Consider the following 25,667-nt stretch of genomic DNA (forward strand, 5'->3'; position numbering starts at 1 on the left):
TTCCCCTCCCCATTTTTCCCATTTTTTTTCTTAAGACAATTTACACTTTAATCTCAATTAGTATTAAGTTTTAGTCTTAGTGTTTTTCCTGCTCGAAACGCTTTGCGTAATAGTGGCTTTAGGCATTGTATGTACTAGCTCTATCTATAAGTCCATCAACTTTTGTATCTTACCTTGTATGTATGTACTTTACCTGAATAAAAATTTGAATTTGAATTTGAATTTGAATCAGGCTTTTTCACCTACAGGGTTATTGATCGATGGAACTGCCGACCCACCAAAGCCATAACTGCAAAAACTGTGCTGAATTTCAAAATATATCTGGAAAAAATCATGAAGGCAAACTGGGAGGGGGAAGGGAACCGTGAACAAGCCGACGACTTCCTGTTCTCATCGAGGCCACTCGGGTTAGTGGCCCTCAGGTAAATCAGGTAAAGCATTATTCCCAGACAATTACAGCATAACTGATAAAGTTAGGCTAGAGTAATAAATTTCTGGTAAATTTAGAGTGATAAATTTCTAGAGTAATATGAATTTAAATTTCATATTAACTTGACTGACAACTATAAATGCCAATCAGCCTTCAATATACTCTTCGGTGAAATATTTATAATCAAGAGTAGAACTCATAAATAGGCCTAAACAAAAAATAAAAAATGGACATCAGTTTGCATATGAATCTGATGAGAAAATTCCTTAATTAATATACATTTCCTTACCAATCAAATGGTCTCACCTTAAGTACGTCTCAGATTGACTTCTTCACCAACTCCAATGCTAAATAATATTACAACAAAAATGTCCATAACTTAGCTACAGAGTATATTACATTTTAAATAAATTTCCATAGAAAGCAAAAAAAGGAAGCACATTATTTACATAAATATGAAGAAAAACATTTAAAGCTTTGTTTTATTTTTGCTAAATCAAAGAGATATTTCTATACTTATCAGCAATTTTGAGATTTCCTATAGTGACAGCTTGGTCATCTAACATTCATAAAAGAACAATATAATCAAATATCTTCAGATCTTTACCTTTCATGGTGAAGTGTATTTCTCAAACAAAATAGAATTACCTTCGAAGAACATCCAACTGACATTGTGATCCCACACTGGTAGATTAAAGGTAAATTAATATACCATTATGCGGTCCGTCTAATTACCACAAGCTACCACAAGCTACACAAGCTTCACAAAGCTTTCTGGCAATACGTTAGTAATGAATAAATATGATATATTTACTCATTATAATGTTGGTGCTGAATGTACAACACGAAAAAATATAATTTTAATCTGAAAAAGTATCTTTTTATAAAGAAATTAGGCGAAAATAAAAAGCTGGTGACGCCAAATCAAGTCGACGATCCAAGCATCGGTTAGGTTAGGTTAAGTTTGGTTTGGTTAAGTTAGGTTAGGTTAGGTTAGGATAGAATAGGTTAGGTTAGGTTAGGTTAGGTTAGGTTAGGGCAGCCTAACCTAACATATCATATTTTTCATTATTAACGTATTGCCAGGAAGTTTTCTGAAGCTTGTGTAGCTTGTGGTAATTAGACGGACCCCCATTATGTGCCTCATTATCCTTCAACATTCTCTTAACTATCTTCCACACATGAAGTGTTTAGCCTATTATCTGCATGTATCTTCTTGTGCCTCTTCATACTTCCACGCTCATTGAATCTCTTCCCACACTCTGGACACTTATGAGGTTTATCACCTGAATGCACTAACATGTGCCTTATTATTTTTCCACATTCTCTGAATTTTTTGCCACACTCAGCACATTGAAAAGGTCTCTCATCCCCATGCACCATCCTGTGAGTCTTCATATTTCCAAGAAGACTGAATTTCTTCCCACACTCTGGACACTCGTGAGGTTTGTCTCCTGAATGCACTAACATGTGATTCTTCATAACTCCAAGACGACTGAATCTCTTCTTACACTCTGGACACTCGTGAGGTTTGTCACCTGAATGCACTAACATATGAGTCTTCATATCTCCAAGACGACTGAATCTCTTCTCACACTCAGGACACTCGTGAGGTTTGTCACCAGAATGCACTAACATGTGTTCTATTATAGTTCCACGTAATCTAAATTTTTTACCACACTCGGCACATTGAAAAGGTCTCTCATTCCAATGCACCATCATGTGAGTCTTCATATTTCCATGCCGACTAAATCTCTTCCCACACTCTGGACACTCGTGAGGTTTATCATTTGAATGCTGTAACATGTGAGTCTTCATATCTCCAAGACGACTGAATCTCTTCTCACACTCTGGACACTCGTGAAGTTTGTCACTTGAATGCACTAACATGTGCCTTATTAGTTTTCCACGTTCTCTAAATTTTTTGCCACAATCGGCACATTGAATAGGTCTCTCATCCGCATGCACCATTCTGTGAGTCTTCATATTTCCAAGAAGACTGAATCGCTTCCCACACTCTGGACATTCGTGAGGTTTGTCACCTGAATGCACTAACATGTGAGTCTTCATATCTCCAAGACGACTGAATCTCTTCTCACACTCTGGACACTCATGAGGTTTCTCACCTGAATGCATAAACATATGACTTATTATAGGTCTACGTATCTAAATTTTTTGCCACACTCAGCACATTGAAAAGGTCTCTCATCCACATGCACCATCATGTGAGTCTTCATATTTCCATGCCGACTGAATCTCTTCCCACACTCTGGACACTCGTGAGGTTTTCCACCTGTATGTACTAACATGTGAGTCTTCATACTTCCACGCCGACTGAGTCTCTTCCCACATTCTGTACACTCATGAGATTTTTCACCTGAATGCACTAGTATGTGAGTCTTCATAGTTCCAAGAAGACTGAATCTCTTCCCACACTCTGGATATTCGTGAGGTTTTTCACCTGAATGCACTAACATGTGAGTCTTCACATGTCCAAGATGATTGAATCTTTTCCCACACACTGGACATTCATGAGGTTTGTCACCTGAATGCACTAACATGTGACGCCTCACATGTGAAGGACGGGTGAATACCTTCGGACACTGTGGACACTGGTGAGTCTTCATCTTTTTTATGACAGGTGCAGTTTGTGTGAAGGTTTTCTTCCCCGGATGTTGGGAGAAGCGTCAAGGCTTGAGTGTTGTTTCTTTGAGTTAGACTTGATGTGAGCACTTGGCAGTGAAGTGTGGTGTTTCTTCTTGAGATAGGTGCAGTTTGTGTCACAGTTTCCCGTAATGCTCGTGCTGGACATTACCGGCAGGCGCTACTAAAATGGCAGCGGTCGCTTACTCTCTCATCACCGAATAATCCAGCTCGGGAACTGGTCAAGTCGTCTACTGCAATTTCGGATACCGGGCTAGAAACAACTTCGTTTACTGAGAAATTTGTACATACAAACCATTTTGTTCGTATATGCGCTGGTTTTGTTCGCTGCTGTTCTCGTCTGAATAAATACATTTTTTTTTTGACACTGACATATGACACTTCATCATATAATTAGCGCTTCCATTATTAACAATGCTTAGCGCACTGTTTGTATTAAATAAATAAAATAAAATAAAATAAAATAAAATAAAATGTTTATTTAGGTAAGGTACATACATACAATAAATTTTTACAAAGATTGGTTGACTTATAGGTAGAGCTAGTACATACAATGCCTCAAGCCACTATTACGCAAAGCATTTCGGGCATGATAAACTTAAATGACAAGCTTAATACTAATTGAGCATAATGAGTAGAATGAAAACAAGAAATGAAAACATAGATGAAAAAGCAGCACAAATACAATTATGTCGACAAACAGCGCTCTTTAAAGAAAAACAGACATTGGTTGACAATAGAAGGGTAAGGTAGGTTACAGGGAATTTATTAGGTATAGCTTCGTTTTTAACTTAAACTGGTTGAGAGAGGTACAGTCTTTAACATGGTTGGGAAGGTCATTCCACATTCTGGGCTCCTTGATTTGTAGAGCATTTCTAGTTTGATTAAGTCGTACTCTAGGAATATCAAAACTGTATTTATTTCTGGTGTGGTGCTCATGGGTTCTGTTACAACCTTCTATGAAGCTTTTGAGATCAGGATTGGCATTATAGTTTAGCGTTTTATATATGTATAATACACATGAGAGAATGTGCAGTGACTTTAATGTCTAACATATTCAGAGATTTGAGTAGGGGTACCGAGTGATGTCTGGGGCCAGAGTTGGATATTGTCCTAATAGCAGCTTTGTGTTGAGTAATTAGAGGACGTAAGTTATTTTGGGTAGTAGAGCCCCAAGCACAAATACCATAGTTGAGATATGGATAGATAAGGGAGTAATAGAGAGTCACCAGGGCAGGGCGTGGTACATAATATCTGATCTTAGAAAGAATGTATAATACACATGAGAGAATGTGCAGAGACTTTAATGTCTAACATATTCAGAGATTTGAGTAGGGGTACCGAGTGATGTCTGGGGCCAGAGTTGGATATTGTCCTAATAGCAGCTTTGTGTTGAGTAATTAGAGGACGTAAGTTATTTTGGGTAGTAGAGCCCCAAGCACAAATACCATAGTTGAGATATGGATAGATAAGGGAGTAATAGAGAGTCGCCAGGGCAGGGCGTGGTACATAATATCTGATCTTAGAAAGAATGTATAATATGTATAATACACATGAGAGAATGTGCAGTGACTTTAATGTCTAACATATTTAGAGATTTGAGTAGGGGTACCGAGTGATGTCTGGGGCCAGAGTTGGATATTGTCCTAATAGCAGCTTTGTGTTGAGTAATTAGAGGACGTAAGTGATTTTGGGTAGTAGAGCCCCAAGCACAAATACCATAGTTGAGATATGGATAGATAAGGGAGTAATAGAGAGTCACCAGGGCAGGGCGTGGTACATAATATCTTTTTTTTTTTTTTTTTTTTTTTTTTTTTTTGATCTTAGAAAGAATGCCCACAGTTTTTTAAACTTTTTTTGATATATTTAAAATGTGTCCCTGGAAATTCAGCTTGTGGTCAATGAGAATGCCAAGGAATTTGCCATCTAATTTGTTACAAATTTGGGTATTGTTTATTTTGAGATTTATTTGACTAGAGGATTTATTGCCAAACAGAATATAGAAAGTTTTGTCAATGTTAAGGGTGAGTTTGTTGGCAGTTTGCCAAAGATGTACTTTATTTAGCTCAGTATTTACTGTGGCATTTAGATCAAGGGGGTCAGGACTGGAGTAAATGAAGGTTGTGTCGTCAGCAAATAGAATTGGTTTAAGGTGTTGGGAGGCATTTGGAAGGTCATTAATGTAGATGAGAAAGAGGAGAGGGCCAAGTATGCTGCCCTGAGGAACACCAATGTTGATGGGTAGGGTGGGAGAAATTGTATTATTCACAGAAACATATTGGAGCCTGTCAGTAAGGTAGGATTTGAGGTATTGTAGGGAGTGTCCTCTGACTCCATAATGATGTAATTTAAGAAGAAGGTTTTGGTGGTTGACAGTATCAAAAGCTTTACGCAGGTCCACAAATTACCCAACAGGGAACTCATTTTTATCAAGAGCTGTATGAATCGAGTTAAGCATACTAATAAGTGCATCGTTAGTGCTTTTTTTGGGTCTGAAGCCATATTGGCAAGGGCTAAGTATATTGAGTTTGGCTAGATATGAGTAAAGCTGCTTATAGATTAGTTTTTCAAAAATTTTTGACAAGTTTGGCAGGATAGATATAGGTCTGTAGTTGTTAACATCTGTGAGATTACCACATTTGTGGACAGGCGTTACTCTCGCTTTTTTTTTAGAATATCTGGAAAGGTTTGGAGTTCAAGTGGCTTGTTGAAGAGCAAAGCAATAGCAGGGGCTAAAAATCTGGAGGCTTTTTTGTAAATTAAAGTTGGTATCTCCTCAAGGGCACCAGACTTGGTTTTAAGGGAAAGGATTATCTCATTGACGTCAGTGGAATTAATAGGCTTTAGGTACAGAGACTGTGGATAGTTACCTGTAAGATAGTCCTTAATGTCAGTACTGGAAGATGGAATATCATTTGCAAGGGATGAACCAATGGAAGAGAAGAACCTATTGTTCTCAATAGCAGAATCAGAGGCTGAAAGCTGACCATCGTTATTAGACAGGAGAGTCGGTTTGTTATTTAAAGACTTCTTTGATCCCAATATTTGTGAAATTGTGCTCCAAGTTTGTTTAATGTTGCTCTTTATTTGGGTAAGTTTATCTTCGTAGTATTTAGTTTTGGCTCGTCTAATTATCTTAGATAGCAATAATGAGTAATTCTTTGAGAATTCTTTGGAGACAATTCCTAACCTATACTTCTTCTCAAGGTCATGTTTTTTATTAATAGATTTAAGTATTCCCTTTGTAAGCCAGGGATTGTTGAGCCTTTTGGTTGTGACTTGTTTTGTAAGCATAAGAGAGTGGGTATTATAAAGGCTAAGAGTTTTTTGAAGTAAAGATTGCACTGCTAGGTTGATGTCCTCTATGTTACCTAACTCGGACTCCCAGTTGACATTATCAGCAGCAGTTATAAAATTGTCTATAGCAGTTTCATTGTGCAGTCTAAAACGTATCTCTCTTGACTCAAGAGGTGGTTTGCTAATGTTAGTTAAGAGAAATGTGGGGTAATGGTCTGTAGTGCTATCGGTGATTATACCTGAAGTAAGCGGAGAGGTTATGTTGGTCCAGATGTGATCTAGAGTCGTGGCAGTACTATCAGTGATTCTAGTAGGTGTAGTGATTAAGGGTATGAGGAAGCAGGAATTCATACAGTTGAGGAAGCTAACAGCAGTAGGGTGTTCTTCCTCGCAGAGGTCAATATTAAAGTCCCCTGCGATAATTATAAGGTGGTTTTTGTTCAGTCTGTTATCAAGTATTAGATTACTTTGTTAACAAAGCGCTCTCGTATCAGAGAAGGGAAGGGAAGAGAATTAACTCTCAGGGGGGAAAGCGCCAAGCCATAAAGACTATATATAGCATTTGGATGGGGTCAGGTTAAGGATTTGTGATGGCACGGGGGAAGGGAAGGAATAGTGCCCAACCATTCGGATGGTCGGGGATTGAACTCTTATCAGAGAAGACATCCATTATTAGAATAACAAGGTGCAAACCATACCCCTTACAGTTGAAATCTATTTATTTATATACACGAAGGTACATTGGATTGCGAGAGTACATAATATTTGTTAAGAGGTACATTGTAGCAAAATTTGAGTTGACAGAGTGGGTAGCACAAGATACAGTGTGAGTTTGAAACACATTTAGAAACAAGGCGCCGCCGAAGGAGGCTAATTTATTATGCACTCCATACTCAACCAGTGAGTAGTTGAGCAAAACAGAATACATGATCATAAAGTCTTAATCAGACCTCAGTGGCTATTTTTACATTAACATTTACAACTAACTTAAGTAAAATAATACCGTAGTGTTTGAATGACAATGAAGGAAAGACCCAATGCATGTGAAAATGTGTTATTAAACCAAATTTTGGGACGAACTTACATTTATTAAGGTTTATCAAATAGAGAGAAAGATCTCGGGGGTTGATATCACACCGAACCTGTCCCCAGAGGCCCACATCAAAAGGATATCATCAGACAGCGTGTCCAGACCACGGTTGTGTGCGGTCACAAGGTTGGCGCTCTTGGCGTCCGCTGATTGGTGGGAGGTGGAGTATTGCCCCACACTCTTCGTTTTTGCACGTGGTGACACAGGATATTGTGCATTTGTTCTCGATTATTGACAGCGTCGAAGAAATGGCTGAGGCGGTATGCCTAAGTGGTAGTGAGGAGGACAGACAAGATGATAACAGACCGTTTGAAGTAGTAGTGAATAGAAAGAAACGGAGAAATAATAACAGACAGCGAGACAGTGAGAGTGACGATGAAATTACAAAGAGACCAAAGAATGAGACCCTACTCAGCAAGACTCAAGACAAGCAAGACAAGACAAGAAAGAAGAGGCTGTTGTTCCCTACAACATGCCAATTGAATTTCCACCAAAAGCTAGAGTGGACGGTACGTCTAGCTAAACAATGTTTGGAATACGAACCACTTTTCAAGGAGGGTCTTCACCGGCCCTACATAACAGTTGGGACTGAACAGGCCGTGGAACGCCTCACGACGGTTGGTTTTGAAAATGTAGTGATGGTTCCTCCAGAAGAAGGTATGTTGCACACAAAGATCATAGTTTTCAAGTTTCCAACTTATTTGGATCCTGACTGTGTTCTTCTTAACAATGATAATGTTGTCTGGGCAAAGAGGAACAGTGTTCGTGGTGACAAACAAAGCCTGGTTGTTGCCTTCGTAAAGGGTGAGGCGCCGGAGAAAATTGTTGTGCAAGGACTAGGCTATAGGAACGTTGCGAAATACGTTGAGGAGCCCATACTGTGCATAAAGTGTTCACATTGGGGACATATGGCATGGAAATGCCAGTTTGACCCCAGGTGTCGGTATTGTGGGAAAAAACACGACTCGCGAGAGTGTAGAGTCAAGATTGAAAGAAGTGAAAAAATCATCTCATTTTATTGCAACTGTCGAGGCAGCCACAATGCTGGTTCCTCTCTATGCCCCATGAATCCTCATCTGAAAGAGACTAGGACGGGTCCTACAAGCAGGATAGATGTATCCTCGCAGCAAGGAAAGATTGTGCAAGAGGAACATGGAGGAAAGAGTTAGAAGCCAACGACAGCCCCTATGATCAATGTGTGGGAAAAAGGGACGGAGAAAGTAAAGGCGAGCTTAGGGAAAGTACATCATGCAGTGGAAAAACTGAAACCTTGTGAGGACAAGGTTCAGGACAATATGGTCACCTCTGAGGTTGGTAATCAAATTTTGGAGTATCTAAAAAAACTAGATAAGAGGATTGAGGCATTGGAAAAATTGGCTACGGAAGGTAGACGGGGTGAAGATGGTGGTGAAACAGGACGTGTAATTGAAAGTAAAACGGGACGTGAAATGGAAAGTGAAACGTGCGTAGAAGAACGTAATGATGTGCATGACGTAACGATGATAGAGGATAGTCAGGAGAATACATTTTCTAGTAGTGTTAGCGGTGTTCAACCTCCTGTTGTGACAAATGTTGAAAGAAAGGTTAAAGTAAAACGGGTTACATAAATAACAAAGAAAATAGATGTGAATAATATTACCTTCGATGTTAGTAGTAGTTGTGAAAGTGAGGAGAAAGAAAAAATGTTACGGTGTTGGAAGGAAGTTTCTAAGGTACTCTCGTATCTCATGGAATGTGACGGACAGGGCAAAGGTAGTTTTATTATTCATCATGGATGAAAGTAAATTGAGAATATTATCTTGGAATGTTAATGGATTAAAAACTAGAGCGGTGGATGTACACTATTATACTCTTAGAGAGAATATTGACATAGTAGCACTCCAGGAAACTGGGGATAGGGATGGTAGCATTCTGAGGCTAAATGGCTATAGAGGTTTTTACTTATATGCTGATGGAGGAACTAGGGGGGTCTCATGTTATGTCAAAAGTACCATACCTGCCGAGATAACTGGAATCCCTCAGAGATATAGAGGTATTGAAAGTATTAGCTTGCGGATACAATTAAAGGACCGAGAGTTAAATTTCATTAATCTATACATCTCTGATAGCTCCCTTGATTTAAGATACTTGCCAGATTCCTTCTTTTCTGAAGATACACTTGTGGTAGGGGATTTTAATGCCAGACACCCAGCTTTAGGATCAAGGGGTAAAGCAAATAGGAATGGTTGCAGATGGTACCAGTTTTTGCAGGAACATGAAGATGTTCAACTGCTGGGCGAGCCCTCTCCTACTCATTTGAGGGGAGGGAGATTAGATTATGCTTGTTTAATAAATGCTGAGGGCATAGAGGGGAATTGTCTTACTGTGGATGAAATGCTAAGTGATCATTTTGCATTTCAAATACAGCTTAAACTAGATAAAAAGCATGCCTGCCTTCAGAGGAAAAGGTTAAAGTTTACTGAGGGAGAATTAAGGGGTCTTGTTGGCCATATTAAGTCTTGGTATGATACTTATAAGCCAGTTTCGGCAGAAGCATTTTGTGAAGATTTAATTAAGGAGGTAGATGTATTTAATGCAACATTGAACCGGAAACCATCTAGTATAAAAAGGCATCCCCCCAGAAAAGAAAATTATACACATGACAAGATGCTTAAGGGGTGGACATTAACAATGAGGAGAGCTCACAGGGATTGGAATAGGAATGGTAGGACTGAGGAAGGGAAGAATGTTTTACTGGCAGTTGCTAGGCTGTGCGGTGAGAAGAGAAAGGATATTAGGAGCAAGTATTGGCAGGAGTTTGCAGAGAAAGTTGGGAGTAACAGAAACTTGAAGGAAATCTGGCAAGACGTAAATAAAATAAGGGGTAAAAAGCATAATTTTGTTGCACATCCTGACCCTCAAGGAATTGCAAATGGGCTCGTAAATAAATGGGCGGAAGCTGCCAAACTTAGTTCATTACCCGCTGTAACGAGAGAGTCATTAGATTCTTGGAAAGATCTAAGAAAGGATTTTATACTTACAGCAGGTAACAGTGGTAATGTCACTTGCACAGGTATTACCAGAGAAGAACTAATAACGGCGATTAAAGTTGGGAAATCTACCGCACCTGGGGAGGATGGATTAACTTATGAAATACTTAATAAACATGCCATTATGACGAAAAGCCCACTTTAAGATCTCTTTAATATTAGTTATAAAGAGGGCAGTATTCCCAGTAAATGGAAAAAAACTATGATCATCCCTATCCCTAAAGCCATTGGAGAGTACAGACCTGTGTCTTTAACCTCGTGTTTTTGTAAAATGATGGAGAGGATCATTTTAAATAGACTTTTATATATAATAGGTGATCAGCTGTCTAGTAATTTGTTCGGGTTCCTCAAAGGAAAAAGTACCTCTGATTGTATTATTAAATGTCTAGCTAATGAAAATGATTATTATAGAATTTTCATTGATTTACAAGGAGCTTTTGATAAAGCCAACAAAGAGGTTATTTTATATGAATTAGCTAGTCTTGGTGTTAAAGGGAAATTATTGCGCTGGATAGGGGATTATCTTTACGAAAGGAAGGCTCAGGTGTGGTATCAAGGTTGTATGTCAGGTGTGAGGTCTTTTGAACTCGGCACACCTCAGGGAGGAGTGTTGAGTCCCACCCTGTTTAATGTACTAATGAATAAGATAGCATCTGAGAGATACTCAAATGGGGTAACTCCGATCACATATGCCGATGATATTTTGTTTCAGGGCAAAGATATTTCAAAGGTTCAAACAGTGTTGGACAATTTCGGAAACCTGTGTCACCATATGGGACTGGTGGTTAATGAAAACAAAACTAAGTTTGAATGTAGAAGTCGGAGCCCCATTGTATTGAAAATAAACGGTAAAAATATAGAGAGAGTTAATATATATAAATATTTAGGCATATATGTTGGATATACCCATGAGAGTTTGGAAACTGAGAGGAACAGACTGTTGGGTCAATGTCGGAAGAGATTACAACCTCTGAAGGCCTTGGCATGCTGTGGAAAGGGAGTGGGAGTCCCTGTGCTACGAATGATATACTTGAGTACTCAATGATATACTTGAGTACTGAGAACATGCTTAAAAGAAATTAGAACCAGAGACTGCTATGGGGAGTATATCTTCGCCAGCTTCAGAGTCAAGGGTGCCGAGTCTGTCCTGACTGTGGGTGCAGTTTATAGAATTCCTAACACTGATGTGTCCGAATTCAACTCAAACCTTAGAAATCTAATACTTGATAACAGACTGAACAAAAACCACCTAATTATCGCAGGGGACTTTAATATTGACCTCTGCGAGCCTGAATACCCCACTGCTGTTAGCTTCCTCAACTGTATGAATTCCTGCTTCCTCATACCCTTAATCACTAGACCTACTAGAATCACTGATAGCACTGCCACGACGCTCGATCACATCTGGACAAACATAACCTCTCCGCTTACTTCAGGTATAATCACCGATAGCACTACAGATCATTACCCCACATTTCTCTTAACTAACATTAGCAAACCACCTCTTGAGTCAAGAGTGATACGTTTTAGACTACACAATGAAACTGCTATAGACAATTTTATAACTGCTGCTGATAATGTCAACTGGGAGTCCGAGTTAGGTAACATAGTGGACATCAACCTAGCAGTGCAATCTTTTCTTCAAAAAACTCTTAGCCTTTATAATACCCACTGTCCTATGCTTACAAAACAAGTCACAACCAAAAGGCTTAACAATCCCTGGCTTACAAAGGGAATACTTAAATCTATTAATAAAAAACATGACCTTGAGAAGAAGTATAGGTTAGGAATTGTCTCCAAAGAATTCTCAAAGAATTACTCATTATTGCTGTCTAAGATAATTAGACGAGCCAAAACTAAATACTACGAAGATAAATTTACCCAAATAAAGAGCAACATTAAACAAACTTGGAAAACAATTTCTCAAATATTGGGATCAAAGAAGTCTTTTAATAACAAACCGACTCTCCTGTCTAATAACGATGGTCAGCTTTCAGCTTCTGATTCTGCTATTGAGTTCAATAGGTTCTTCTCTTCCATTGGTTCATCCCTTGCAAATGATATTCCATCTTCCAGTACAGACATTAATGACTATCTTTCAGGTAACTATCCACAGTCTCTGTACCTAAAGCCTATTAATTCCACTGACGTCAATGAGATAATCCTTTCCCTTAAAACCAAGTCTGGTGCCCTTGAGGAGATACCAACTTTAATTTACAAAAAAGCCTCCAGATCTTTAGCCCCTGCTATTGCTTTGCTCTTCAACAAGTCACTTGAACTCCAAACCTTCCCAGATATTCTAAAAAAAGCGAGAGTAACGCCTGTCCACAAATGTGGTAATCTCACAGATGTTAACAACTACAGACCTATATCTATCCTGCCAAACTTGTCAACAATTGTTGAAAAACTAATCTATAAGCAGCTTTACTCATATCTAGCCAAACTCAATATACTTAGCCCTTGCCAATATGGCTTCAGACCCAAAAAAAGCACTAACGATGCACTTATTAGTATGCTTAACTCGATTCATACAGCTCTTGATAAAAATGAGTTCCCTGTTGGGTTGTTTGTGGACCTGCGTAAAGCTTTTGACACTGTCAACCACCAAAACCTTCTTCTTAAATTACATCATTATGGAGTCAGAGGACACTCCCTACAATACCTCAAATCCTACCTTACTGACAGGCTCCAATATGTTTCTGTGAATAATACAATTTCTCCCACCCTACCCAGCAACATTGGTGTTCCCCAGGGCAGCATACTTGGCCCTCTCCTCTTTCTCATCTACATTAATGACCTTCCAAATGCCTCCCAACACCTCAAACCAATTCTATTTGCTGACGACACAACCTTCATTTACTCCAGTCCTGATCCCCTTGCTCTAAATGCCACAGTAAATACTGAGCTAAATAAAGTCCATCTGTGGCTAACTGCCAACAAACTCACCCTTAACATTGACAAAACCTTCTATATTCTGTTTGGCAATAAATCCTCTAATCAAATAAATCTCAAAATAAACAATACCCAAATTTGTAACAAATTAGATGGCAAATTCCTTGGCATTCTCATTGACCACAAGCTTAATTTTCAGGGACACATTCTAAACATATCAAAAAAAGTTTCAAAAACGTTGGGCATTCTTTCTAAGATCAGATATTATGTACCACGCCCTGCCCTGGTGACTCTCTATTACTCCCTTATCTATCCATATCTCAACTATGGTATTTGTGCTTGGGGCTCTACTACCCAAAATCACTTACGTCCTCTAATTACTCAACACAAAGCTGCTATTAGGACAATATCCAATTCTGGCCCCAGACATCACTCGGTACCCCTACTTAAATCTCTGAATATGTTAGACATTAAGTCACTGCACATTCTCTCATGTGTATTATACATATATAAAACGCTAAACTATAATGCCAATCCTGATCTCAAAAGCTTCATAGAAGGTTGTATCAGAACCCATGAGCATCACACCAGAAATAAATACAGTTTTGATATTCCTAGAGTACGACTTAATCAAACTAGAAATGCTCTACAAATCAAGGGGCCCAGAATGTGGAATGACCTTCCCAACCATGTTAAAGACTGTACCTCTCTCAACCAGTTTAAGTTAAAAGCGAAGCTATACCTAATAAATTCCCTGTAACCTACCTTACCCTTCTATTGTCAACCAATGTCTGTTTTTTTCTTAAAGAGCGCTGTTTGTCGACATAATTGTATTTGTGCTGCTTTTTCATCTATGTTTTCATTTCTTGTTTTCATTCTACTCATTATGCTCAATTAGTATTAAGCTTGTCATTTAAGTTTATCATGCCCAAAACGCTTTGCGTAATAGTGGCTTTAGGCATTGTATGTACTAGCTCTACCTATAAGTCAACCAATCTTTGTAAAAATTTATTGTATGTATGTACCTTACCTAAATAAACATTTTATTTTATTTTATTTTATTTTATTTTATTTTATTTTTTATTGATTATGCTGCACCTGTCATTTCTTGTTTTGGTAAAGGTAGGATGGGCAAGTTGGAGAAGGTACAAAATGAAACCATGAGAATTATCTTAGGATGCCGAAGAAATGCTATGATTGAGATAATGAGGATGGAGTTGAATCTGCAGAGTATTGGGGATAGAATTGAAGAGATAAATGTAGCCTCTGCCATTAGATTAATGAGAGGTGGGGGAGCTAATGAATTAATCCTCTCGGTTCAAAAGGTGGGAAGTAGTGAACAGTGTATGATGAAGAAGAGAGTATATATGAATAAATTATGTTATAATGTTATAAAGTATGATGTTATTACAGAGTGTATTGCTGTGCCCAAGAGAAAATTTACACCACCATGGGAGGATTGTAATGTAGATGTAGTAATTACTCCCTTGCATAAGAAAAAAAGTATGTATGAAATAGGAGAGCTGAGGGCAACATATGATTGTATAATTAGAAAACTGCCTACAGAAAACACTCTACATGTATATTGTGATGGGTCAGTAGCTAGAGATGGGAAGGCAGGATGTGGAGTCTTGATCAGGGAGTCACTGATCACTGACATCGGCACTGTAGATACTGTTATTGGACGCCGCTTAACTGACAATGTCTCTTCAACGCAGGCTGAACTCCAAGGTGTATTAGCAGGATTACAGGAAGTAGTCAAATGTGGTAAAAATGCCTGCTTCTTTATTGACAGCAGAGGAGCGTTAGAGTCTTTGAATAGCAGACGCCCAGTATATCAGAATATTGTGATAGAGTGTAGAGAGAATGTTAAGAGACTAGAAAAAACTGGGTATAAAGTAAGATTCATGTGGATCCCTTCACATGTGGGAATACTGTTGAATGAGGTAGTTGATGACATAGCGAAGAGAGCCACTGAAAAAACTCTTGTTGATGTTGTATGTCAGTTAACCTTGAAACAAATAAAAACAAGAATCAAGATGATCCAAGAGGGTGAAGAAATGATAAAGAGAATGGCAATGGTGGACAGTAGTAACACACTCAAGAATTATTCAATAATAAATACAAATTCGTCCTTCACCTATGGTAAAGGAAAGTCTACTTGGAAGGATTCAATTTACGTGAGATTAAGATTAGGATACAATTATATCTGGCAATACGGTGTTGATGTCAGTGAAAAGGATAAGGAGTGTAAATTATGCAGTACTCACCCTGTTAACTGTTAACGAGCTCCATGTAGCTCACCCTGTCAGCACTGCTGACGAGCTCAATGCAGCTCACCCTGTCAACACTGTTGACGAGTTCACTGAACTCACCCTGTTAACTGTTAACGAGCTCCATGTAGCTCACCCTGTCAGCACTGCTGACGAGCTCAATGTAGCTCACTCTGTTAACTGTTAACGAGCTCCATGTAGCTCACTCTGTTAACTGTTAACGAGCTCCATGTAGCTCACCCTGTCAGCACTGCTGACGAGCTCAATGCAGCTCACCCTGTCAACACTGTTGACGAGTTCACTGCAACTCACCTGTTAGCACTAGCTAACGAGCTCAATGTAGCTCACCCTGTCAACACTGTTGACGAGTTCACTGTAACTCACCCTGTTAGCACTAGCTAACGAGCTCACTGTAGCTCACCCTGTCAACACTGTTGACGAGTTCACTGCAACTCACCCTGTTAGCACTAGCTAACGAGCTCACTGTAGCTCACCCTGTCAACACTGTTGACGAGTTCACTGCAACTCACCCTGTTAGCACTAGCTAACGAGCTCACTGTAGCTCACCCTGTCAACACTGTTGACGAGTTCACTGTAACTCACCCTGTTAGCACTAGCTAACGAGCTCACCCTGTCAACACTGTTGACGAGTTCACTGTAACTCACCCTGTTAGCACTAGCTAACGAGCTCACTGTAGCTCACCCTGTCAACACTGTTGACGAGTTCACTGTAACTCACCCTGTTAGCACTGCTAACGAGCTCAATGTAGCTCACCCTGTCAACACTGTTGACGAGCTCACTGTAGCTCACCATGTTCACGAGTTCAATATAGCTCGACCAGTTAATGAGCTCAATACTGCTCACAATGTTAATTCGAGTACATTTTTGCTCACAATTAGCTTAGTCTCTTACTTAGGTAGGTTAGAAATTCAAACCATTTATTTAGGTAGGTTTAGAGACTTTAGTAGTGTCAACTGAGTACTAACCTAATCTGTACTCACCATTAATTACAGTTGACTATACTTATAGAGACTGATCTAATAAACTCAAATTCATGTAAAGGTGATTTCGTACTAACCAGTTTACAGTGTCAAGCCTATGAGCTGCCATTTAATTAGCTCATAAGTCAGAATGACTAGGCTACTAATCTCACTGTCGACTCAGAATTTTCCTTGATTTTAATGAATAAACTTTTCAGTTCTCTACTTTTCTATTAATTTAGCTAGTTAGCAAATTAGTTGTACCATCAGTCAGCATGACTACTGCACGGCAGTGCACATTAAATTCAACTTCCTCATTTGAATTTGGGGTGATCATGATACTGCGTGATGTTATTGTCTAGTAACTCAATAGTTACAAGTCACAGCGACCCTAGACAGTGACCTTACTGTAGTGTCATAGTCTCCTTGATCTTAAATGACTAATAATACTTTACTGTATAATTATACAATAGTGTTATCAGTTCTTAGGAACTTATTCTGAGTTTACCTACGATTCAGCAGCTACGTAATACACCATTACTTGTCACTGCGACCCTAGTTGTTGAGTTTATTGTGAGCTTTAGAGCGTTCCTGATTACGGATAATTTAATCATTTAATGTTTCAATATTTAATACATGTTTCCACTAAGGGAAACTGCAAGCCTATTACAACTCTGAAGAAGAGTAATTTCCTTCACATCTCACTTAGATAACCATGATGAAACTACGATGTGATATCACGTAACGAAACATTACACGTCACTATGACCAGGATATCGCATCACCGTAGATTCTGTTAGTTTTAATTGGGAGAGTTAAATTCTATAAATATTGTGTAAGCTACAAACAACATGTTTCAGTTGACATGTAAATAGCAAGACTCAAGTTCTTGTAAGTCCTTGATAAATCCGGGACGTTCGTTATGTGTGTACTAACATACTAACATACTAATGTATTAATCTTAATATCACTTCGGGATAGGTCAGTACAACACAGTACACTGCGACCCTGGGAATCCCCCCCTGGAGTTATGTTGGATATTTCCAACATCGAATACAGCATTGTTGTATTCTCATTACTTATTACTAACCATACTAAATATTGTAGTAAGTAAAATTAACAACTCGTAGAATTCTCCTGTACTAATAATTCATCTGTGCATTAGGCTAGAATTCTCACGTCACCTGACGCCAGTATTGCGTCAGATTTCTTTACAGTAAAACACATTATATTCAATTTGTGTGAGAATTAAATACGATTCTCCATAATTAAAGCATTCTGTATGACAACTGATTGCAGACGAATTGTTCTCTAACTAAAAGCCGAATAGAGCGTTAGAATCATAGCGTCTACCTCGCGATAGAGTTAACGTCATCAATGAATGCCATGGGGAGACATTAATTCCTCCCCCTTATATATTTACTATTCTTAAATAGTTAAATAATAATATTTCGTTCCTCTAAATAATAAACCCGTCCAGTCTTTAGAGTTTCAAGCGCGAATGCGAGAAATATTAATGTTCAAGACAATAATTTGTGTTATGAACGTCGACTCGGTGTGGGTTGGAGGGACGCCATCCCCCACAGTCGGTACGCGGACACGTGCAGAGCCGGAAGGAGGCAAAACTGTGCTTACCGTACTCATAAACGACGCCATTGCCCAGCAAATCGGGCAGGTGTTATTCATCCTCAGATGAAAGCCGCCACTGTGAGGCGTGAACGACCTTGCAGATAATATCTTCAACTAGTGCTGGTGTTAAATGAGGGACCCCTAGACTTGGTTCCTGACGACACGTGATCAGCCAGCTTGAAACGCATCAATCCAGGATAGGTTCACCGGAGCCTGGGATGCGAAATTACGGCAATCTTAATACTTATACAGTGCCCACAGCTAAGTACCCTTTATTTGATGCATCATTTACAGGTTTAATAATAGCGGGGTGATTGTTCGTCACGCGGCGAGATAACACCTAATAACAGGTGATTAGAATTCCATCTGTAGATATCAATAATCTTGAATATGAATTGAGTAGTTAAATCAATTGCTACTGGTAGTTATTTATCTTGCAGCTCGAGAGACGAATTCCTCATGCTGTCTTCTCCATGTTAACCGTGCCATTCGTCAGTGTACCAGACTTGGAGATTAAGAGGACTTCCAGGGTTATCTAAAGGAACCTACTACAAGCTAAGGCTTATTTCTTTTTTAACCATATTCTTGCAATTTGATACATTCAGAATGTTTAATATTAATGTGTGATTTACTGTAACTCATTACTATGCTCATATTCATGTTCTTCTTTATATGAATAATATTATATTCAGCATTATTTATAGGATTAGATTATTATTAATTGAATTAGTGAACGAACCACACTGATTCCTGGACGTACTTACCTCCAGCAATAACCCCCCAATGTAGGTGTTTGAGGTTTGTTTCTTTAATAATACAGCCCATTAATTATTCTTATGATCATACTTTCTAGTCATATCCATAGTCACTGGTTTTCTCTAGAATTTTATCTAATGATCTGAAATTCTCAGTTTCCCTCTTTACTTTAAAAGCGGGTGGTCCTTCGTAATTTAATTTACTACTTTAATTATTAATTAATCAGAATCAAGCCCAAATATCCCACAACACCAGCCAGCCACTCGCTGCCACTCCCTCAACACACGCACTAAACTTTCTCCCCCAACAATGCCATTTGTGGTGTTATTGCACTATATACAGACGTTATATATAAGTATGTATATATTTTGCTCACCACAACTGTACAGCTAAGCTGATATAGTTAGTTCAGGCACTAAGAGTCGTCGCTATACACAGATGGCGGCTGGCGGCTCCCTCACTCTTTCAAGGTCACACGCACTAAACTTTCTCCCCCAACAATACCTTTTGCAGTGTTATTACCCTATATACACATATTATATATAAATATCTACATGTTTTATGCACCGTAACTGTACACCTAAGCTTGTAGTACGCCCAAAGAGCATAGTGGCCACCCTCTAGACAGCTAGACAAATCGTGCAGACGACGTCACCTCCGTCACCCATATGGCTCCTCCCAGCATAATCCTTTTGCTGTTATTACACAAATACACACATTATATATAAGTATCTACATTTGTGTTCACCATAAAGAACCACTGACCTGGTATGGTGAATGCAGACAATAACAGCTAGCCACACAGTCAGTAAACGATGCTGTCTCCCTCCATCTCTCAGCATCACTCCTCCCACAACGCTAATTATTACAACAATCCTGCTATTATCACAACCCTGGTTATTTATATCACAGTCATGGGTCATCTGTAATATTGTCATCGCTAAATAATAACAATTATATATTTATTTTGACATTTTTCGGCGATGCTGTGGTCACAAGCTGAACAGCAATGCTGTTCGCTCATGCTGCGTGCGCCGGCCTTGGTTGCTCCAACAGCACTGTGCCTCTCACACCTGAGAATATTGCCCACGATTTTTTTTTTAAATGGCATCTGTTTACAAGAGCCCTGAGGAAGCTACTGTGAACCCTGTGTAGCCGCGGGCCATTTGAATCAGGCCTGGCACCCTATGGCGTATATATACGCCATGCGCACCATGGGACATGTTACTCAGGGCGTATATATACGCCATGCGCAGTTTAAGGGCCTTACTGATGTCGGTAGTGTATGCATAAGTCCCGATGTGAAACTTTAAAGCACGTTGTATAGCCTTTGTGTCAGACTATGGCCAGTTTGAAGGCAGTCATCCAATGAAATACTATTCTGCTTAGTCTTAGCATTGCAATTAAATACTATCCTTATTGGGGTAGTAGCTGAATTTTTCAGTACTCGGTGGTGTGGCAGGTAGTGTCCTTCCTTTGTGTCATCATTTGTTTCAACCTCGATAAATTTGTTACCGAGTTGTTGTTGGATTATATCATGGTACAATTTCAAGTTCTCAGGATGTCTTTGTAAGTGCATCACCTTAATTGGTTTTGTGCAATGAAATGGTTGATGGGTAGTTGAGGGTAATTCAGCTTCCATGGTAACCTGACCCAGTATTGATTATCTCTCTAGACAACTGAGTCAAGGTATTGTTTGTAAGTCCACTCATCATCTGGACTAGGTTTTTCAGGCCTAGTTCATCACCCGGCTGAGAGTTATCAGGTCCCATAATTTATGTACAGGGGGATCAAGCTCATCCTCAGACATGTCTCTGAATTGTAATGGAGACTGTTCTCCTATTCATGCAACCATCACGGGGTTGGCATGTTAGTGGTCTACAGGTGCGGGTTGCTTCAGCCATAATACTTGGCTTTTTAGCAAATAGCCACCTACACACATTAAAAGGTTCATTCCCTGTTTTTCATCTTTTCCTTTGATAAGCTGATGGTTGACATCTGAACCGATAAAGATGTCAATATTGGAGAGGTTGCCAGATGTGATTTTCAGCCAACTTGATTCTCTTTTCTTCCAGGAATTTGGCTGTTGTTTCTAGACCATAAACATACAGGTCTGATGGGAAATTGTCTACAAGAGCAAGTACCGGTCGAACATAACCGCCTAAACGTACTCCAGGTTGTATTTTCTTGAACTCGGACTCCTGAGTTAGTCAGGAATCCTGCTATGTCTAATTTTGTCTCTCATACAGACTTGAGTTTCAAGGTATCTACTAACTCATGGGAGATAAAGGTCATTTGGGATCCTTGGTCAAATAATCTATGTATGGTGACCTTGGATCTTCTGTTTTTAAGGATTAATTGGGCAGTGGGCAAAGCTGATTTATGATCAGACTTTGGTGATAGTACACTTACATCTGGAAATAATTTACAGAGCTGTTCTGAAGTGGAAGTTCCTTACTCCACCTGTGGGTGGTAGACTTTGTACTTGAGTCCCTACACAATACTGTATGGCGTTGACTCTTATTGCACCTGTTGCAGGTGCACATTTGAGTTGCACAGGTATCGGGTTTATTTGATCTTAGACACCTAGTACATCTGTGCAACTCCTTGAGTCGTCTCACACGTGTAGCACGATCTTGGTAAGTATTGTAGTTGTACATAGACTGTTCTTCTTCACACAACACACATGGCCTCCAGACGTTAACAGCACCTTTGGGAGTCACTGTTTTGGGTGACACATTAACTGTAGGTTAATGGTACTCTGAGGTACCAACAGGTACTCTGAGAGAGAACTCTATCAACATCAGAGGTCCGAGACTGTTCAACACGCTTCCACTACACATAAGGGGCATAACTGGCCGACCCCTCACAGTGTTCAAGAGAGAATTGGATAAGCACATCCAAAGGATACCTGATCAACCAGGCTGTGACTCATACGTCAGGCTGCGAGCAGCCGCGTCCAACAGCCTGGTTGATCAGTCCGGCAACCAGGAGGCCTGGTCGACGACCGGGCCGTGGGGACGCTAATCCCCGGAAGCACCTCAAGGTAACCTCAAGGTAGGTTTGGAGGGACCCACTGCATTTGTGCCCACACTGCCTTGTTTCCACCTTGGTGTGGTGGTAGTTGGTTTAGATTTACTTAGAGTACGGGTTGTACTCTGTTGTTTACTATGGGTGTTTAACGAAGGTTTAGGTGTTGATTTACTCTCTGTGTTGTCTCTTTTTCGTTCTATAACAGAGCGTAGACCTTCTGTAATCTCCTTTACTGTCAGAGAAGATTTGTTATTTAAGGCACACAACTTATCCAGTATTTCAGTGGGTAACTTGTGTCTTACAAAAAGTTGAATTATCCAATCTGATTCACCTAGGTTTATTTTAAGGCTAAGTGCTTTGAGTAAGGACTCAAGCTCCAATCTAAAGGCTTGGAGTGAGTCAACGGATCCATCTGTTGCTGGTATATCCACCAATTTTTGTTTTAAAAGTCTGATAGCTCATTCTGGTTCAGCATAATTTTCTTTAAGGAGCTGTACTCCTTATCATAGCCATCATCTGACAATGTTAAATTACAGACCACTTTTAACGCTTCACCCTTTAATATAGCTTGTATGTATGTAAATTTGGTGGTCTTAGCTATATTGGCATTAGCATCTACTGAGTCAACAAATTTGTTCCAGAAGTTATCCCAATTTTCATCCACTGTTCCAGAGAAAGTAGGTAGACTAATTGATGGTAGTTTGACGTTTGGTTGTGTGGATTTTTGGAAGCTGTGGCTGTAATGTTTGTTGTTGCCTTGCAATGCATTATTTTATTACTAAACTGTTGTATCTTGATTTGAATGGCATCTTCATAACCTGCCTGTTCTTGCACGACAGCCTCTCTTGTTGCTTCATCTATTGCAGTGTCAGTAAGAACATCCTGATATTTCTGTATTTGGCTTCCTACTTGTTCAAATTTTCTCTCGGTAACCTTATGATGACCCTCCAGTTCAACATGATTAACTGGAGTTTGTGTGTATAAATCCTCGCATTTATTGATCTGTCTGGATAAATGGCCTTTCATAACAGTGGAGATCACTTTCACTTTTCCTGCAGTAGACATAATGACTGTTTGGGCTAGCCATGCTGCAGTTGTACGAGAGCAAAGCCTTGATGGGCTTGGACTTGGGCTGCTTCTATGGCTTGAACTAGAGCCGTTTATCATTTAATTAATAAACATTATATAATCATACACATTGTGATTTGAGTGGTATCCTTGTATCTATGATCGATTCACCTCAAGTTAGGTCATCTATATCACTCTTAGTTGGTACAGAGTCACAGATTAACATTCAAAGGTGAAATGATTAAAGTTAAATTATTACTATGGTAATGGTAAATGTACAACACAACTCATGTTGTTATAAGAACAGCACAATAAAATATATATACTTGCTTGGCTGTACAATTGGTTCAACTCTAGACAAGTGTAAACCCCTTTCCTTACACCAGGCTAGTACAATTAATTAAGTTAGACTAGGTTGCTGTACAACACCAGTCTAATAATGTCCTGCCCCTTGTATAAGAGTTGGCTATAAATAATGGTAATATGCAGTTATTGGTATAGTGCAATATGTTGTAATGTTTATATATAAATACTTATATATAAATTTATAAGTATAATTAGCCTCTTATCAACCACTAGTAATGATTTAGCAAAATTGTTCTCTTGGTTCAGTCATTGGAACAATATTAATGCCTGCTGTAAGTTCTGTTCACGGTGACCTGAGATTGAGTAAGTTAGGCGAGAAAATTGTTTAGCAGTCCATTTCTGCTGTAATTTATATATATATGTAAATATTTCACTCAGTAGTTTATGTTGATCCTAGATTTGATGAACTACTGGGTTAATTCTAGCTTATCCGGTTCGTTGAGGTCCATATTTATGTGGGAGAATCCTAGCAGGCATATACTTATTTTAAATATAATTTATTATTAACTTAAATATTGTATTAATTATGATATAAGTGGACTGTATTTTGATTCAGCCTGCCGGAACTTATCTATACATAGTTTGGGGGGGACAATTATAACTTATGCCACCTATGAGTGGATATATTATAAGCTATAATTGCAAAATATAAATTACAGCACATATGGTGGCTTAATCTTCAATATTATTAAATCTATCTACTTTTTGCAAAAAGATTTGTGTAAATCCTTAACTTATACTGTAGGTATGGCCTGATTAGGCTGGCTATTTTAAGCCAACAACTGTTTAGGGTGTGGCTACATGTGCTTCAGAGTGCCACGTAATGGCGCCTGGCACTGTAGCGTCGGTGTACAACTAGTGTTGCCAGAAACTTTACAGTTTGTGTGGGCCAGCCTATCTTTTCAGTAACTCCAAATCACAATTTACCTGCCAAATGAAGTACATTAGTAATGGAACATTAACATATGATGTACAGGTGTGACATGAATATTGTGTGTGTGTAGTGCTTAGTAAAACACTTACTTTGTTGAGTTTAAGCTCACAGTATAACCGCCAGACTCATCAAGACAGTAAATGGACAAAAACATGAAATAGATAATGGGTAAGACAGATACTCAGTTATTCTTGTTGTTGTAGAGGTTGCTGTGGTAGTTAATAGGGAGCCGGTCGGCCGGGCGGACAGCACGCTGGAATTGTGATCCTGTGGTCCTGGGTTCGATCCCAGGCGCCTCGAGAAACAATGGGCAGAGTTTCTTTCACCCTATGCCCCTGTTACCTAGCAGTAAAATAGGTACCTGGGTGTTAGTCAGCTGTCACGGGCTGCTTCCTGGGGGTAGAGGCATGGTCGAGGACCGGGCACCAGGGGACACTAAAAAGCCCCGAAATCATCTCAAGATAACCTCTAAGATATAACCCTATGCCCCTGTTACCTAGCAGTAAATAGGTACCTGGGAGTTAGTCAGCTGTCACGGGCTGCTTGCCTGAGGGTGGAGGCCTGGTCGAGGACCAGGCCACGGGGACACTAAAAGCCCCAAATAAAGATAACCTCAAGATAACTCGGTTGGTTGACTCATATTTTGGGAGTCTATGACACGTTGTGCTTGCTCATATGGAGCCCTCTCTGTTTGGTGTTCCTCTGTTTACATTCTCTCTCTGTGATTCGCCTCCCTCCTCCCTCAGCTGACGGTCCAACAATATCTGCTGCTTCTATCTGTGTCTTAAGGAATGGGGAGTCAAGATATATTTCTGGTGTATTTATTAATATTCAGTCCTAGTGAAAACTATTTTATTAAGTTTAAACACTAGACTTTGGTTTAAAAGAAATGACAGTACATATTTACGTGGTGTTGATGACGGCACGAAATCCCATTCACTGATTTTAAAAGGGTAACTGAAGTATATTAACGTGTGTGTCGGATTTCTGACAACATCGTGCCTGGGACACATTCAGACCCACACGACTATTTTTACCACTGCTCGTTTTAGGTCGGCGTTCAATCCCCGACCGTCCGAGTGGTTGGGCACCATCCTTTCCCAGGGCTATATAGTCGTAATGGCTTGTCGTTTTCTTCTGATAGTAACCTTCCCGCCTATCACCTGACACTCTCACAGACAACACTGATGAGGCGTCACAACTCTCACAGACAACATTGATGAGG

General features: G+C 39.4%; 2 protein-coding genes across 2 annotated transcripts; both read right to left on the reverse strand.

The window, feature by feature from the left end:
- Positions 1-1,594: 1,594 nt before the first annotated feature.
- Positions 1,595-2,416, reverse strand: LOC138356904 (zinc finger protein 98-like). The gene is made up of 2 exons (XM_069313437.1): positions 2,194-2,416; positions 1,595-1,968 (listed from the first exon to the last, which is right to left on the reverse strand). The coding sequence occupies exons 1-2, from the start codon at positions 2,414-2,416 to the stop codon at positions 1,595-1,597; spliced, it is 597 nt and encodes a 198-aa protein (XP_069169538.1).
- Positions 2,417-2,580: 164 nt separating this feature from the next.
- On the reverse strand, positions 2,581-2,907 carry LOC138356952 (gastrula zinc finger protein XlCGF49.1-like). The gene has a single exon (XM_069313501.1). The coding sequence runs from the start codon at positions 2,905-2,907 to the stop codon at positions 2,581-2,583; it is 327 nt and encodes a 108-aa protein (XP_069169602.1).
- Between the last annotated feature and the right edge of the window lie 22,760 nt (positions 2,908-25,667).

This window comes from Procambarus clarkii, chromosome 1 (genome assembly GCF_040958095.1).
Source record: "Procambarus clarkii isolate CNS0578487 chromosome 1, FALCON_Pclarkii_2.0, whole genome shotgun sequence".
In the NCBI taxonomy this organism is placed as follows: Eukaryota; Metazoa; Arthropoda; class Malacostraca; order Decapoda; family Cambaridae; genus Procambarus; species Procambarus clarkii.

Excerpts from the sequence above, each read along its gene's own strand:
- LOC138356904 (XM_069313437.1), bottom strand. The coding sequence starts at position 2,416 with ATGAAGACTCACAGAATGGTGCATGCGGATGAGAGACCTATTCAATGT. Across the intron at positions 1,969-2,193 it reads ACCTCACGAGTGTCCAGAGT|GTGACAAACCTCACGAGTGT; the intron begins GTGGGAAGAGAT and ends TAGTGCATTCAG.
- LOC138356952 (XM_069313501.1), bottom strand. The coding sequence starts at position 2,907 with ATGTTAGTGCATTCAGGTGAAAAACCTCACGAATATCCAGAGTGTGGG.